General features: G+C 29.5%; 5 protein-coding genes across 5 annotated transcripts; 3 read left to right on the plus strand and 2 right to left on the minus strand.

The window, feature by feature from the left end:
• The first annotated feature begins 9,929 nt into the window (after window positions 1-9,929).
• LOC113792443 (major facilitator superfamily domain-containing protein 6-A-like) lies at window positions 9,930-11,497 on the plus strand. The gene is made up of 2 exons (XM_027342330.2): window positions 9,930-10,473; window positions 10,554-11,497. The coding sequence occupies exons 1-2, from the start codon at window positions 9,945-9,947 to the stop codon at window positions 11,471-11,473; spliced, it is 1,449 nt and encodes a 482-aa protein (XP_027198131.2). The 5' UTR covers window positions 9,930-9,944; the 3' UTR covers window positions 11,474-11,497.
• LOC113792444 (very long chain fatty acid elongase 1-like) lies at window positions 10,547-12,883 on the minus strand. Its single transcript, XM_027342331.2, has 2 exons — window positions 12,057-12,883; window positions 10,547-11,962 (listed from the first exon to the last, which is right to left on the minus strand). The coding sequence occupies exons 1-2, from the start codon at window positions 12,580-12,582 to the stop codon at window positions 11,511-11,513; spliced, it is 978 nt and encodes a 325-aa protein (XP_027198132.2). The 5' UTR covers window positions 12,583-12,883; the 3' UTR covers window positions 10,547-11,510.
• A 135-nt stretch (window positions 12,884-13,018) lies between these two features.
• On the plus strand, window positions 13,019-14,061 carry LOC113792478 (phosphatidylglycerophosphatase and protein-tyrosine phosphatase 1-like). Its single transcript, XM_027342373.2, has one exon. It carries the CDS (start codon window positions 13,230-13,232, stop codon window positions 13,968-13,970), a length of 741 nt encoding a protein of 246 aa, XP_027198174.2. The 5' UTR covers window positions 13,019-13,229; the 3' UTR covers window positions 13,971-14,061.
• On the minus strand, window positions 14,040-14,888 carry LOC113792479 (uncharacterized). Its single transcript, XM_027342374.2, has 2 exons — window positions 14,739-14,888; window positions 14,040-14,678 (listed from the first exon to the last, which is right to left on the minus strand). Exons 1-2 carry the CDS (start codon window positions 14,739-14,741, stop codon window positions 14,055-14,057), a joined length of 627 nt encoding a protein of 208 aa, XP_027198175.2. The 5' UTR covers window positions 14,742-14,888; the 3' UTR covers window positions 14,040-14,054.
• Window positions 14,889-14,959: 71 nt separating this feature from the next.
• On the plus strand, window positions 14,960-15,391 carry LOC113792480 (TP53-regulated inhibitor of apoptosis 1-like). The gene has a single exon (XM_027342375.2). It carries the CDS (start codon window positions 14,960-14,962, stop codon window positions 15,242-15,244), a length of 285 nt encoding a protein of 94 aa, XP_027198176.2. The 3' UTR covers window positions 15,245-15,391.
• Window positions 15,392-15,854: the final 463 nt, after the last annotated feature.

Below are 15,854 nucleotides of genomic sequence, written 5' to 3' on the forward strand. Positions count from 1 at the left end.
TTCGATGGAAAAAAAGGGGTTAATACTTGTGAATGTCACCTGAGAAATTGTCAACCCTTTCTTTCTGTTTTTTGTTTTTTGTTGATTCAAATGTTTGAATGACTCATTTCATCGTAAAAATCGTTTGGTTTTTTGGTTGAAATGTTTTTTATTACCAAAAAAATGTTTTTTCGGGAAAGTTTTCCACAATTTCATTCAGTTACACTGTGTTTTGTTTCCCTTTGGTTACTATTTTACTAATTTTTTTTTGTTTGTTGAATGTCACACAGTTTGTGGTTGAACAACCAACAAAAGGGTTAAATCAACAATGGTGATGTAATTATTATAGGCAGCAGCAAAAAAGACACTTTTTTATGGTTCATTTTTTGTCATTCAGATCTTCAATCTCGTAATACGGATCCATTTTTTGAATATTCAAAATGATTTGAGATTGGTTGACTGGTTGGTTGGTCATATTTTTTTGATCGTAAAAAATAGGAAATTTCCTTGGTTGAATGTCAAAATTTCTTCCTAAACCAACCATAAACATTTTCTGTTGACATTTATGACCAGATTCTATTCAAAATGGGTAAGCAAAGGGTTATTTTTCAACTAAAAAACTTTTCCATTTTTTTAATGGAAACGGGAAACGATTACAGCATTTTAACACAAGTTTTTTGGTGGTCAAATTTCAACAACAACAAAAAAACATTCTAAAAATAATAATTTTTTTTGGGAAAGTTTCTACGGAATTCTGGAAAATTTATCATTGGATTAACCATCAATGATTGATTTTTCAGATCTTCTTTGTTTCGACTAAAAATAGACTAAACTCTCTTTTAATCGTTTTGTAATATATTTCTGTTGCTTCACCACTCCTTTGTCCCCACCCCCCATTTTGCCACCCCCATTCTAATTCAGAGATAAAATATAGTCCATCCCCCCTCCAGAAGAAAATCCATACAAAAATTTGAGGAAGTAACCAAACCGAAAATGTATTTTCGTTCATTTGGGTTAATAAATCGATTTTTCAGTCCAACAGTATTTTTCTGTATATATACAATCAAAAATAAAAGGACAAAAACTTTGGCTATTCGTATGTATAGTGTCCGTATATATGTTTACAACACACATGTCATATGTCAAACATGAAAAGCAAGACGAATGATGATGGTTACACAGTACAAAAACGAAAATTTCCAAATGATAATAGTTTCCAGGAATTTTTCTCCATTATCATCGTCCATTCATTCATCCATCGATAACATTGTTTTTTTTTGATGCTTTTCAAAAAAAACAATCCCCAAATAATGATCATGTTTGGCGATGATTGGTGATGATAATGATGTTCACCATCGTTGTCATCATCAGCTATTTATTTATTTTTTCATCGAAATGATGCTATTTTGGGTAACATGAAAAAAGAAAATTTTCAAAAATGGCTTCAGGGTTAATGTTGTTGGTGGTGGAATCAAAGAAATTAAATTTTTCAAAAAAAAAGTTTATTTAAAAAATTTGAAAAAAAAATAAAAAAATCTAATATTCAAATCAAGTGAAAAACAAACGGGTTTCGATTCATTAAGGAATTTCCAAGAATATTTCTCCCAAAATCAAGAATCAAATGCAAATGTTTTTTTTCACATCTTTTTCCTCACTGATTGTGTTTGATGAGATCAAAAATCCCCAGTTTCACACACACATACTGAACGAATTTAATTCTGTAGTTTTTGTTCCACTGTGTTTAGATTTTCGGGAAAGTTTTGTTTTGTTTCGTTTGTATTTTTTTCCTGGAACACATCAATCAACATGATGATTATTGGTTGTTTCGATGTTATTATTGTCTTTCCCTTACTGACTATCGTTTCGTTTCATTTTCGCTTCGTTTCGTTTGGTGATATTATCCGTGCGATCGGGATTTGTCAGTCAGTGAGGCAGGCAGGCAGTCCGTCAGTCGGGCAAACTGATGCTTGAATAAAAACCCGGGAATGTTATTTAAATTTTAAAATTTGAAAATGATATTAACCGACGACGATATTGATATTGATATGATGATGATGATAATGTGTTGTTTCTGTGGTCTTGTCATTTCCCTCTTCGATTTGTCCATCCATAAACAACGTTTATGTTTTAAATTTTATCGGTTGTTGTTTTTGTTGTTTCAAGAATGATTATCGATTGAAAATCTAAATATAGAGGAAGAGAGAGAGAGAGAGAGAGAGAGGGAAAGATGCAAAAAAAGAGAGAAAATTTCCAGGAATCGAATGAAAAGTGGCTTCTGTGTGTGTGTATGATTCTGTTAATTCTATGGAAATCGATTGATTTTCTTTGGTTGTTGATGATGTTTGCTGATTCAGTTATTTGTCGTAAATTCGGGTATTTTAGGGTTTTTTTTTTATCACCATCATGCACACACACACACAGATTGCATTTGAGAATCAAAAAACCGAAAAACAGAAAACCTAAACGTCATCATAATTCAAATCAAGAGGAAAAAATGGATAAATTCTTTGAACACAAAGAAACAAACCAGAAAAAAAGGAAAAGAATCAGAATTTTATTTATGATGATTTGATTGAACCAACAAAACAACAACCAAAACAACAGTAATTATTATTATTATGGAATGTTTTTTTCGTTCGTTCGTGAACCTCATCATCATCATCATATTTTTTTGGTTTTGACATTGATATTGTGTGTGTGTGTGTGTGACCGAAAAACTGTAAACTTGTCAAAGAAAAAAACTAACTAGAAAACTAGCTAGCTAGCTGGAGAGAGAGAGAGAGAGAACAACATCCACGACTAAGGAATCATAAATTTTAATTTCAAATAAAACCATGTTGTTGATGATGATGAAAAAAGAAGAAATTCTATACTTGCATTTCGACAACAACAACAACGAAAATTGAAAATTGAAAATGAAAATAAAAACATCCGAACAAATTAAAAATCATAAAGCTAAAGTCCATTTGCGTTCTCTCTCTCTCTCTCTCTCTCTCTCTCTCTCTTTGCTAAAATTTATGATTATTACGTTCTCCACTAAATATTAATCTATAGTTTTATACGCAACGACGACGACGACAACGATGAAAAACTTTTACGGAAAGAAATTGTTTCTGGAACAACTTTTACATATGTTTTCGACAATAATTTATACACAATGTTATTATCATTATTATCATCATTGATTTGATTGTGGAAAAAAAAACAAATAAATAACCAATATTAAAAAAAATGTTCAACAAATGCAGTAAACAAGAATCGTAAACAAGAATCAGGAAAAGTAAGTATACCAGAGAAACTTTACCAGAAATTTGATGATCCATAACGTAATAATAATTTTTTTTTGTTTGCATTTTTTTAAATTCTCTAGAATCGATAATAAGAAATTATCGTTTGGTTGTTTGGTTGTTTTTATGCAAAAAAAACAAACATTTCATTTGACTGTCATCGTGAATTTTGGCTTTGTTTTTGTTCAATTTTTTATTCAATTTTAAAAAATTCAATTTGAAAAAACAACAACAAAATCCTCATAGATAAGCTTCGTTATTTTGTTGAATCGATTTGTCGAAATGAAATGGCAAATCCAATGCAAAATAATAAAAATAAAAAATAATGGATCGTCTTTGTATGCACGTACTTAAGCCTACTGATGATGCTATGCTGCGATGATGGGATAATCCGTGTTAAATATATTTAAATTTGTTCAAACCACCAAGCATCGATTGAAATCTTCAATCTCTGTCTATGTGTCTGTGTGTATGGAAATCTTCAAATACATAACCATTTGACAAACATCAATTGTATTAGTTTGTATTATCCACACTAATAATAATGATGATATGATGAACGTGAATTAGGTTTTTTTGGTTTTACGACTTTTTGGGAAAAGAAGAAAAAGAAAATTTCAGTTTCAGTTCATTGGCCTTCCACACACACACACCATATGCATAGTATGATTATGTAACAACAGACAACAGGGTGTTTTTTGGATGAAACCTTCTCGATGAAAGTTTCGCAATTCCAAGTTGACTTTATCATCTTTCTTTTTCTTCAAATGTTTTTACAATTAACACTGTGTGCGTGGAAACCAATAATAATAAGGAGAAGTAGATAGAGAGAGAGAAAGGTTAACCCTAAATACGTGACCTCATTTAAAATGATTATTATTTCTTTTACGGAAACAACAAAAAAAATTGATGAAAGACAAAGTAAATGATGAAAAGATCATTTGATGAGAAACCATTCAACAACAAAAAAAAAAAAAAATGTAATTCAATTTAATAGCCCAAAATGAATGAATGAATGAATGATAACAATGTGTTAAAGTTTTTTTTTATTCTTCTAATCTTTTTCAATGGGAAGAGGGGGGAAGGAAAATTCAATAAACATTCTTTTCATCGAAACACGCGCGGAGAGCCACCAAAGAGAGAGAGAGAGAGAGAGAGAGAGATATTATAATTTATAGCCATTAATAAAAAAAACTACTACCATATATGAATTTAAATAAAATTTAAATTAAAAAAAATGGAAAATGAAAATTGATGCTAACCAGATAGATATAGACCTGCATAATGTCTTTGATGCAGAAATAACGTTTGGTTTGGTTTGGTCGAATTTCAATATTTTTAATTTTTTTTTCTAAAAAACAAAAATTATTATTATTATTATCGACAACATTGATGATGATAATGATATTCTCTCTCTCTCTCTCCCTCATTTATCGACATTTTAAATATGAATATTTTCTATGCAAAAAATTCTTTTATAAAAAAAATAAACTTTAATGGCTTCGCATATATATGGATTATTCTGGAATTCTGCGTACCGTTCACACACACACAAACACACACACACAGAATATTCTTTTCATTCATTTAGTTATTGTCGTCGTCGTCATCATTCGATTATCATTATTCAACAATGTTGTTGTCGAATGAATGATAATAACCGTATTTATAATAATAATCGTAAATTATGTCATACATAAGGCATAACGTCATCGATGAGGAAAGTTTCCGAAAGTTCATTTGTTTAAAAAAAAAACGAACAAAAAAAAGAGAAAAAGAGTTCCTGAATCATTCGATGCAAAACAAAAAACAAACAAATTCTCAAAACATCCACGTGTCTTGCGTATAATAATAATATCTTTTCTTGTTGTTGTTTGATGTTTAATGTTTTTTTAGTTTATGATCCAGAACCGAAATGAATTGAGAATTGAGAAATGTTTATGCAAACCAAAAAAAAAAACTTTTCGATTTTCATCAACACAACCAAATCGAAGCAATCATTTATTGAAAAAAAGAAGCCAGATGTTTTCTTCACACACACACAACCCAGAGAACACATTTACCTTTTTTGTTTTGAGCAGATTTTCTCTTTCGTTAAACATCAGCAAAGAAGTTCATTATCAAAAAAAAAACATCTTTTTTCCTCTTTGAAATGATTTGGAGAAACAACAAAACAAACAAACAGAAAAAGAGTTGATTGAACAAATTCATGAATTTCATTAAGTTGATTATGAATGGAAACAAAGTAAGAATCAGGAAAAAACATCAACATCTCAACCAAAAGCAAATCTCTCTCCCTCGCTCTAATTTTTTTCATCCCTTGCCGAATACATGTTTGACATTTGAACATAGAAGAAAAAAAAACCTTCAGGGCATCATCAATTCAAATGAGATTTATTATTAATTTACAAGCGATGTTTTCTTTCCAAAATTCATTGGCAAATCTGATTATAAATCTGGTTTGGCCCCACACAAAGCACACACTCAGGACACACGGGTAAAAACAATCGAGTAAAACCAATTGTGTAAAATGACATAGAAATTAACACAATTTTTCTTTACGTCATTTTCATTAAATGTTTTTTGTTTTTGTTTTGAACAAAGGTCACTTCTACACAAAAACAACCTTTACAACAAGCATCTTTACCTTGATCTTGGCCGTCATTTGTTGTTTATTCGGAATTCAGAAAGATGCTTTATGGATAACAGAGAAAAACAAAAACAAAAAAAAATTCTAATGAAATCCTTCGATTCTATTTCTACCTTACCAAACACACAAGCAGAGACAGAGTTAAAATAATCCACTTGATCAGTCGGTCGGAAGCCTTTTGTTTATGTTTTGATGATGGATTCTTAGGAAAGTGAAAAAAACTACTCAACAACACAAAATTGCATTGGACCATAAAGATGTTTTTTTTGTTTCTTTTTTGATGTTTGAGTGTAAATAGCTTTTTTTAATCATTTGCTGGCCACAAATATGATTATCAACGGTTTACTTACCAACCGACCATCAACCATATCGACCATGACCATTACACCAACGCATTAAAAAAAAGAAGATATTTTAGCTGAATATCCGCAATTTTCACACAGAAATAATAAATATCGTTTGATTTTTGCTGTTGTTGTTTTCCAAGGAATCCCGTTCACCAAATGTTTTTTCTTTCTTTCTTTCTTTTTCGTTTGTTGTTTGATGATTCGGTCAAGATCATTAAAAACAAAGCGCAAAAGAAACTTAAAAAAAAGAATCGAAACTTGATGATGTGAGAGGAATGATGATGGCCATAATTCACATCAAGTCATCTTGTTGTCGTTATTTTTTTTATTTTTTTAAAATAAGTTGGGGAAATTCACTTGTAAATCTAGTTTCAAAGAAATAAAAAACTTTGAAAAATTTACTCAAATTTCGAGAGAAAAAAAATCAAAACAATCGATTATCATATTCCGAAAAGAAAAACAATCGATTAATCGGAAAATCAGAGTTTCGAACAAAAATACTCATATATCCCGTTCATAAATGACATTCATGAATTTTTTTTCCATCAACCAAAACAAAAAAAACTATCTTTTTCCTAATTAATTTAAATCAATTAGTGCCAACCAACAACGAAACGAAAAAACCAAATTTTAAAATTATCCAAACTCATTGTGTTTCTTTCAAACTTTTTTTTTGCTCGTTTGTTTACATTTCCTTTGTGGATCATTTTTTCGGACCACTTGAATGCTTCACCAATTTTGAAGAGAAAAGAAAAATTACTGAAAAAAAAAATCCTGAAAAGCATCATCAAACTGGTTGTCATAATAGAATTAGCAGGAAAAATAAAAATTTGAAAGAAAGAAAGAAACGAGAGAATCACCATCATTATATGGATCATCATTATGTGAAACGAAAACAAATAATAAAGTTTCCCTTTTTTTCCAAAAATAAATAAGTGAAATCCACCCACTCACTCTCCTGTCCCCCCTTCTGTCCCCTTTCGAAAAAAAAGTGTTACAAAAATAATAATAATTCTGGTCATATAACCAATTCCAAAATAATAATATTGCTAATTAATTCTGGTCGTTTGGATCTTTTTTTCTCTTCTTTCACGAAAAAAAAACAAAGATATAATCCAGTTTATGAGAGGTCCCCAGCAAAAAAGTGATTTTCGAAAAAACCCATCTGATGCAATGATGCAATGATGATCATAATGAAGAAGAGGGGGGAGGAGAGGAAAGAAGAGAGGAGAGGAGGGAGGCAACAAAAAAAAAATTAAAAATTATTATTATTGCCTGCCATAATTTTTATTAATTGTTTTTAATCCTTTCCTCTCTACTGCTGTTGCTCTGCTCTAATATTACCCAATCGTTTTTTTTATTTTCATTGTATAAATTTTCTTTCTCTTTTACCTCCCCCCTTTCCACTACGTGATTAGATGATGGTTTATTTTACAAAAAAAAAAAAATTTTACTCTGAAATAAATTCAGAATGATCCTTGAATAATGAAAATTTCATGATTTTTTTTTTGTTTCTCAAAACGATAATGTTTTTGTTTTTCGTTTGATAAATCTTTCTGGAAAATTATTTCTATATCCGATGGGAAATGTTTTGGAAACAAAACAAAAAACGATAAAAACTAATTGGAGCTTAACCCAGGCAGCGTTTACCTTATTCATTTTCAATTACAAACAACAAAACAGACGCCCATTTTATTTTCTATTCATGTTTGTTTTTTTTTTTGTTTATAGTGTCAATTAAAACAAAAAAAAATATTGTACATTGTGAAGAAAATTTGGGCGCCATATATTGTAAACATTCACCATACACACACACACACACACATAATCAACCCAAAAAAAAAGTGGAAGGAAATTTATGGACACCACATTCACCAATGGTTGGATTGTTAGGAAAATCAGAAAAATAATAATTACTTTTTACTTCTTTGTTCTTATAATAAATGTAAAAATCCCCGCAGGCTAAAATTAATTTAACAAAAAATTAAAATTAAGATTACAAAAAACACTGAATTATTGATTGAGATACCAAGAACAAAGAAATATACTGTCTGAAAGGATGTTGTTTGATAAGTTTTCAATGATGATTATAATCAAAGAAATGAAAAGCCACCAAGGAAAAGCCACCAAGGAAAGCACAATTATCATCCAAATTCAAATGAATTTATTATTATGGTTTTTTGTGTGTTTTATTTCCGATCATTTGATATGTATCATTTCACTGATCTGGTGATTACACAAACACACACACACACACACACACACACACAGAGCAGAAACACGTACACAATATTTATTTGACATTTTTTTTTACTTGTCTCACAAAAATGCCTTTAGGCTTTAGGTTTTTTGTTCACTTCACCACAAACCAAACATTATGATGATCATTGATGTTGTTGTTGTTGGATATTGTTTTTTAATGGTCAGAAAAAAAATGATGATAATAAACTTGATGACCCGAAACATCCATTTGATGAACGTGCCTGTGATTATTATCATCATTTGTCATTTTGATGAATTGATGATGATGATGATGACTTAACCACAATCAATGATATTGGTGATGGTTATACAAAACAACAAAAACAACAACAACAAAAATTATCATTATCATTGGCGCCATGATAATGTTTTTTGTTGTTTTGTTTTGTTTTTAGACAATTTTTACCCGTGGGAAAATATATCGATTGATTTGAGAAAATCGATTGGATTGATTTTGATGATAATCACATAGTATTGGATCGAATTGATCAATAAATTGATAATTTTGTTGCTTGTGTAAACACCTTATTCATTAAGATTTTTGATTTGAAGGGAGAATTTGTTTTTTCGAAGAAAACTAAAAACAAACAAGCGAAAACCTTTCCTTCATCCCCCTCGTTCTTCGCACCAAATGTTTGTTTATGTAAAACATTTGTCAAGAAAATTTTCGGGACTAGCTTTTTATAGTTTTTTTTCTCCCTATGTTCTTCTTTCAATGTTGTTAATGAGAATTCTATCCCCACATTCATGACCAAGGAAAAAAAAATAACCGCCATCGAATAACCGACGCCGATGATGATGACAAATTTTTTATTCTATGGTTTTTAGGTACCGGTAGGAGGGGATTTGGTTCCGAATAATAAAAAAAAAGGGGATAGCATTTGCCGACAAACAGCAGAATATTCGACAAACAAACCAAAACAGAATCTACATCTACATTGATTATTCTGACGAGAAAAAAAAACAAGAAAATTCTTTTCTTTAATGGAATCCATATCGCCATCTAACGATGAAAATGATTACCAAAAAAAAAATGGCTCAAATTTTGAAACACCCATTTGGAAAGAGAGAGAATAAACACATGCGCGCGCATGAATCTTTATTTCAATTTTTTCCTGAATTGAAATAAAAGTATTCAAGGTGTGCTCGTGGATGGATTAAAAAAAAATTCAAAAAAGTATCAAGTTACTGCCGTTGTTGTTGTTTTTGTTTTTTGATACATTGTAAACATCCATTAATGATCATTTTTTTAAAAAATGGCTGAATTTTTTACATGGCATCACTACATTTATAATTAATTAATTAATTACTAGTGATAATGATAATGATAATTTTGATGTTTTATGATGCTTATTTTGATTTTTTTACGATCAGCATTTGATTAGCATCCACCATTTGAATCATACACACCATTTATGGATGTGGATCATATTTTTTTTTCTCTTGTTTGTGAAACTTAAAATTCCTTTAAAAAAAATGCAATCAAATTGGCCATTAAAAGCACATTATCTTTTTTGGTTTGGTTCGTTAAGCGGTATTCTACCATTTGTATCAATATTTGCTCGAGAACATTTACAAATATCAGCTGAATCTGTTGGTATTTTATTCTTTATTCTACCATTTATTGTTTCAATTATAAAACCATTAATATGTTCAATTGGTGATCGTTATAATTGTCATTCAATTATATTGATTATATCACAAATATCAACCATATTGGGTTATGGTTTATTATTATTAATACCATGGTTATTACAATGGATAACAACGGAAATTCTTTGGTGGATATTTTGCCTATTAACATTGATTGCAAATACAGCAATGGGTTCGGGTATTTCATTAACCGATTATTTAGTTATTAATGAAGTTGAACAGCTGAAAAGTTTTAAACAAAATATCAGTTATGGTAGTTATCGTATTTGGGGTACAGTTGGTTATGGAATTTTTGGTAAATATATCACACTATCGATTATTATTATCTCACTATCGATTGTTTGATTCGATGTTTTTGTTTATCCATCATCATAGGAATATTATCCGGTGTTATAAATGATCATCCAGGTCATCTGCCATATCTAATACCCGGTTTGATTATGTTTGTTGCCATTGAATCATTGGATCTTTTCACAATATGGCAATTTTATCATCGACGTACAGTGATGAAACCAGATCTGAATCCAGAATCCGGAACAACAACAACAACAACCGTTACAAATTCGAATGAAGAAAAATCTACCGGAATTTTTTGGTCTGTTTTGGAAATTTTCATCCAAATCATTCGATTATTTCGTCAATATCCAACTTTGATACAACATTCTTTGAATATTTTTATATTCGGCATACTAACTGCATTTCATTGGTCATTCTTTTTCTGGTACCTGGAAGATTTACGTGGTAAAGATGCATTACTTATGGGTCTTTGTTTATTTGTTGAAAGTTTTTTAGGTGAAATACCAATATTTTATTTTGCACATTTTATTATTGAATATTTTGGTTCAATTTGGTCATTATGTTTAGCATTGGCTGCATTTGCATTACGTTACATTGCTTATGGTTATTGGTTAGAACAAAATAATGGTCTTTATTGGGATATTTTATTGGTTGAAATTTTACAAGGTCTAACATTTTCATTATTCTATTCTGTTATGACATATGTTGCTAATTATTATGCTGATAAATGTGATAAATTTAATAACCAGAATGATGTAAATGACCAAAAACAACAACAACAACAACGACAAATGATAAAACCAAGTGCAACAATGCAAGCATTAATGTCAGCATGTTATGAAGGTATTGGTCTTGGTATTGGTTCATTATTTGGTGGTTATATAACACAGAATTATGGTATACGAACAATATGGCGTATTGGTGCATTCATTAGTATCGGTTTGATTGGTTTGAATATTTTGATTGAATTGATTAAAATGAATAGGAAAAAGAAATGATGATGATTTTGTAATTAAAAGTAGTACCGCAAAAAAATTAATCAATTTTTAAACCATTTTTTGTCGTCAAATATAAATCATTATCGTCATCTTTGTTATCATTCACAATGGTCATGTTGTCCATCGGTTTTTTCTTAATTTCACTGGTTTGTCGATCATCTTGTAGTCCACGTCGATGATGTCGATGATGACGATACATTAATAATGCACGCCATATATCCATTGCTGTACGATTATAAGCTTTCATATAGAAATCAAAAAATAACCAAAAAAATAATGGTGGTTGTGTCAAGCCTAAATATAGCCAAAATACTGGATAATTTTGACCAAAAATCCAAATTAAAAAACCATAAAATCCATATAAAACAAATTGATATAATTGTAATATGGTTATATATTTTTTCCACCATAAATATGGTTGTATCCATGGTCCTAATGCAGCCAAACCATAATATGAATACATAATAACATGTACCGTTGAATTGATAACTAAAACAAATGGAAGAAGAAAAAAAAATCAAAAGCAAAATGTTCCACAGGATTAGAAATTGAACCAAAAAAAAACAACATTCATTTTACTTACATGTAAAAAGAAAAACACAAGGTAATATTGGATTAACACGTAGCAATATATAACCAAATAATGGTACAACCGTATGATGATAAACATGTAATAATGTTATTTGTGAAAATTTTTTTCGTATAACAAAAAAACTTGTATCCCATAAATCAAGAATTTTCGATAACCAATAAAGATAACCAAGATGTATTAGATAAAATGATCTTGTTGAACAATCCATACGATCAGGATAATCAAAATTCAATAAAATACGAAAATAATTCGATAATGATACTACTTTATAAACAGCAAAACAATTACATGCTGACATTGTTATATTATATATGAACATTAACCAACGAACATCGAATGCCGGTAAGCCACGCATCACTTCTGGACCGATTATTTTTGCAAATATAACACAATTTATAATTGCCCATATAACCAATATTGGTGATACATTTACCCATAATAGATGTTTGGTACGAAAATCTGGTGTCATACCAACATATTCGAATAGAAAATCAAATTGTTGTAATTTCCACCACATTCTTATCTTTGTTGGTTGAATCTTGTCTTGAATTAGTTGATTTTTTTTCGGATGAAATTTTGCGAAAAATCAGATCAATCTCGAGCATTCGATGATGGACGAATGTCAACAAAAAAAAAAAAAACGTTCGAAATCAATTCGTTCGAAATCAAAACGTTCGAATCTTTGTTTCATTCGAATCGTTGTTTTTTCGCTTTTCAATTTCCTCATTTCAGTACTTTTGATGTTTTTCCTGGTCGAATAATTTTATAACCGATAATTTTCGAAAATTCATTGATCAAAATTCGTGACTTTGAAGTTTTTTTTTTAATTTTAATTTTTCCTGGTTCAAAATTCAAAATCAATCAAATGGGGAAAAAATTGATTCAAAAATCCAATCTATATAGTTTGTCAGAAGATGGCGCTGTAATTTTTTTTCCAAAGATTTCTGTCAAAAAAAAACTTGTTCGATTTTTTTTAGATCAGAAAAACTGGTCTCTTCATTTGTTGTTGTTGTTGTTGTTGTCCATCAAAAGTTGAGAAAGGCTACTTTTATCCACAATTAACGATCATGATGATGATGATGATGATGATGACGAAAGCGAGCAAAAATTTTCTGGGAAAAAATTTCAATTCGAACGATTCGAAAAAACAACAACAAACAAACAATGTCATTATTTGCAAAAATAACATTTTTACCATCATTAAGTTATAATCTTTTAAGAAATCGTTGGTCATCATGGAATTGGTATGATCGTATTGATAATCGAGTTATATTAGGTGCATTACCATTTCATGGTTCAATTACAAATCAATTATATATTGGTGAAAATGTTCGTTCAGTAATATCGATGAATGAAAATTTTGAATTATTATTTGCTGTTACAAATCAACAAGAATGGAAATTATTAAATGTTGATTATCTTCAATTGAATACTGCCGATATATTTCATGCACCAACATTAAAACAATTGATTGATGGTGTTGAATTCATACTAACCATGTCTGCTACTAACGATAATCATCATTTACGAAATTTGAAATCGGAATTTTCCGAACGGAAATTACAAAAAATTCTTTACGATCGTCAACCATTATTGGTGAATTGGCCAATCAAAAACAATGGACGAATTATCGATATAATCGATAATAATGATAAAAAAATCACCAACATTCCTTCATCATCGACATCAACAACAACCTATGTACATTGTAAAGCTGGCCGTACAAGAAGTGCAACATTAGTTGCTTGTTATCTTATGAAACAATATAATCTAACACCCGTAGAATCTGTTGAAGAATTACAAAAATATCGTCGACAAATTCTTTTACATCGAAAACAATTGAAAGCATTGGATCAATTTTATCAATATCTTTTGGAAATGAAAAAACAAATTGATTTTTGTTAGAGCATTTTGAATGAAAAAAGTTATTAGTTTTTTTTGTAAAAATTTTTTTAATTATTTATTAAAATATTAATTATCTTTTTTTATTTATAAATCATATTTATTCAAATCATTTTGGTGTTCTAATTCATCAAGATCTTTATGAATTTGTTGAAAATTTTCAATCAAATTCCCGTACCAATTGTTGAATCTTTCGATTAATTCTTTTGTTTCCAAATCTATTTGTTTTGATTGTTGTCTTGCTTCGAATAGCTGTAGTTTTAATCGAATTAATTTTGGTTCCAATTCAGCGATTCGTATAAAATTTTTTTGATCTAATGATGGTTTTAATCGATCAATTTGTTCGATACGATCAAAATCCGAACGAATTTCATCTTCAAATGCAAGAACTTGTTCAAATTTTATAACCGATGAATGACTACCAAATGTACGAATTAATAAATCCATTTGATCATCTTCCCGTAACCATTTTTGTAATCGTTGCAATTCATTATAACATTGATTAAATCTATCTTTACCAATTGTTAAGGATTTTAATTTCGATTCAATTTCAGCAAGCATTTCAATAAGATTTGGCTGTTGTTGCTGATGTTGTACATTTTGATGATCGCCAGCTATTTCACCGGTCGCCGAAAAATTTGCCGTATTAAAACCATATAAACGTTGTTCAATATCAGCCAATCGTAACGATAAAAGATCAATTGATTTATTCTATGGAAAAATGAAAAAAACGATTATTATTTATGCAAAGTTTGGTCGAGAGAAACTAACCATTTTATCCGTCAAAATTGTCAAAAATAAGCACAACACACAGAACCTAATTCAGCTGATATTTATATATTTTCTCGTTGATGGGAGGCTATTTCGACACCAACCGAAATGATGAAACATTGATATATTGCATGGTTTCATGTGATTTTGATTTTGGATTTAAAAATCTTCAAAATTCAAGACAATCATATCATTGATCAGAAGTGAATAAACATTAAATAATGGAATCAATTGGTAAAGAATGTAATGAACTTAAACGTCAATATGATCAATGTTTTAATGTTTGGTTTGCTGAAAAATTTTTAAAAGGTGATCATCGTTCAACAATGTGTGATAATATTTTTAAATTATATCAGAATTGTGTACATGAAGCAATCAAACGACAACATATTGATCTATTACAAGTGGATAAAGATGTATTGGGTTCGGGTGATGAACAAAAACCACCTCCATCAACAAATTCACAACAACAACAACAGAATCAGCAACAAGAACACAAAACATAGAATGAATATTTTTTCCTTCATATAAATATTGCCTTTAAACTTTAGTATACTTTTTGCCATATTTTGATAAATTATTTGTTTACATTTTATATTCGTTTTTTTGCAGAAAAAAATTTGTCAAAATAAAAGTTTTTTTTTCTTCAAAAATTTTTTTTTTGATTTGAATTTTGATTTTTTCACGAATCACAGGTGTTATATTGTCAAAATAGTCGCTTCACAGTAAAGAATTTCGAACGTTTTGAAAAAATTCTGCTCGTTTTGAATTTTGTTGTCAATTGATTATGGTTTCCATCCAGAATAAACGAAGAAAATTATTGAATGAATTGGAAAAAATTGATTCAATTCTTAATGATTTATCACAGCAAAGAAAATTATTGGAAGATCGTTTACAACAAGTTTATTGTCGAAAATATTTACCACCACAACCCATTGCAGGTGATGATATTGTATCAGATGATGTTGTTCCATCGGACATCGAGATAGCTGAAGATGTTAAGCACGAACGATTACCGTCTACATTACCATCATCATCAACATCATCATCGTTAATTCAATTGGATCTTAGTGTACCGAATCAATTCGAAAAGAATTGTCAACAAGAAGAAGAGGA

The sequence above is a fragment of the Dermatophagoides pteronyssinus genome, unplaced genomic scaffold (genome assembly GCF_027571235.1).
Source record: "Dermatophagoides pteronyssinus isolate colony J.1.1.1.1 unplaced genomic scaffold, Derpt_VIB-CSIC_2022.12 sq0004, whole genome shotgun sequence".
NCBI lineage: Eukaryota > Metazoa > Arthropoda > Arachnida > Sarcoptiformes > Pyroglyphidae > Dermatophagoides > Dermatophagoides pteronyssinus.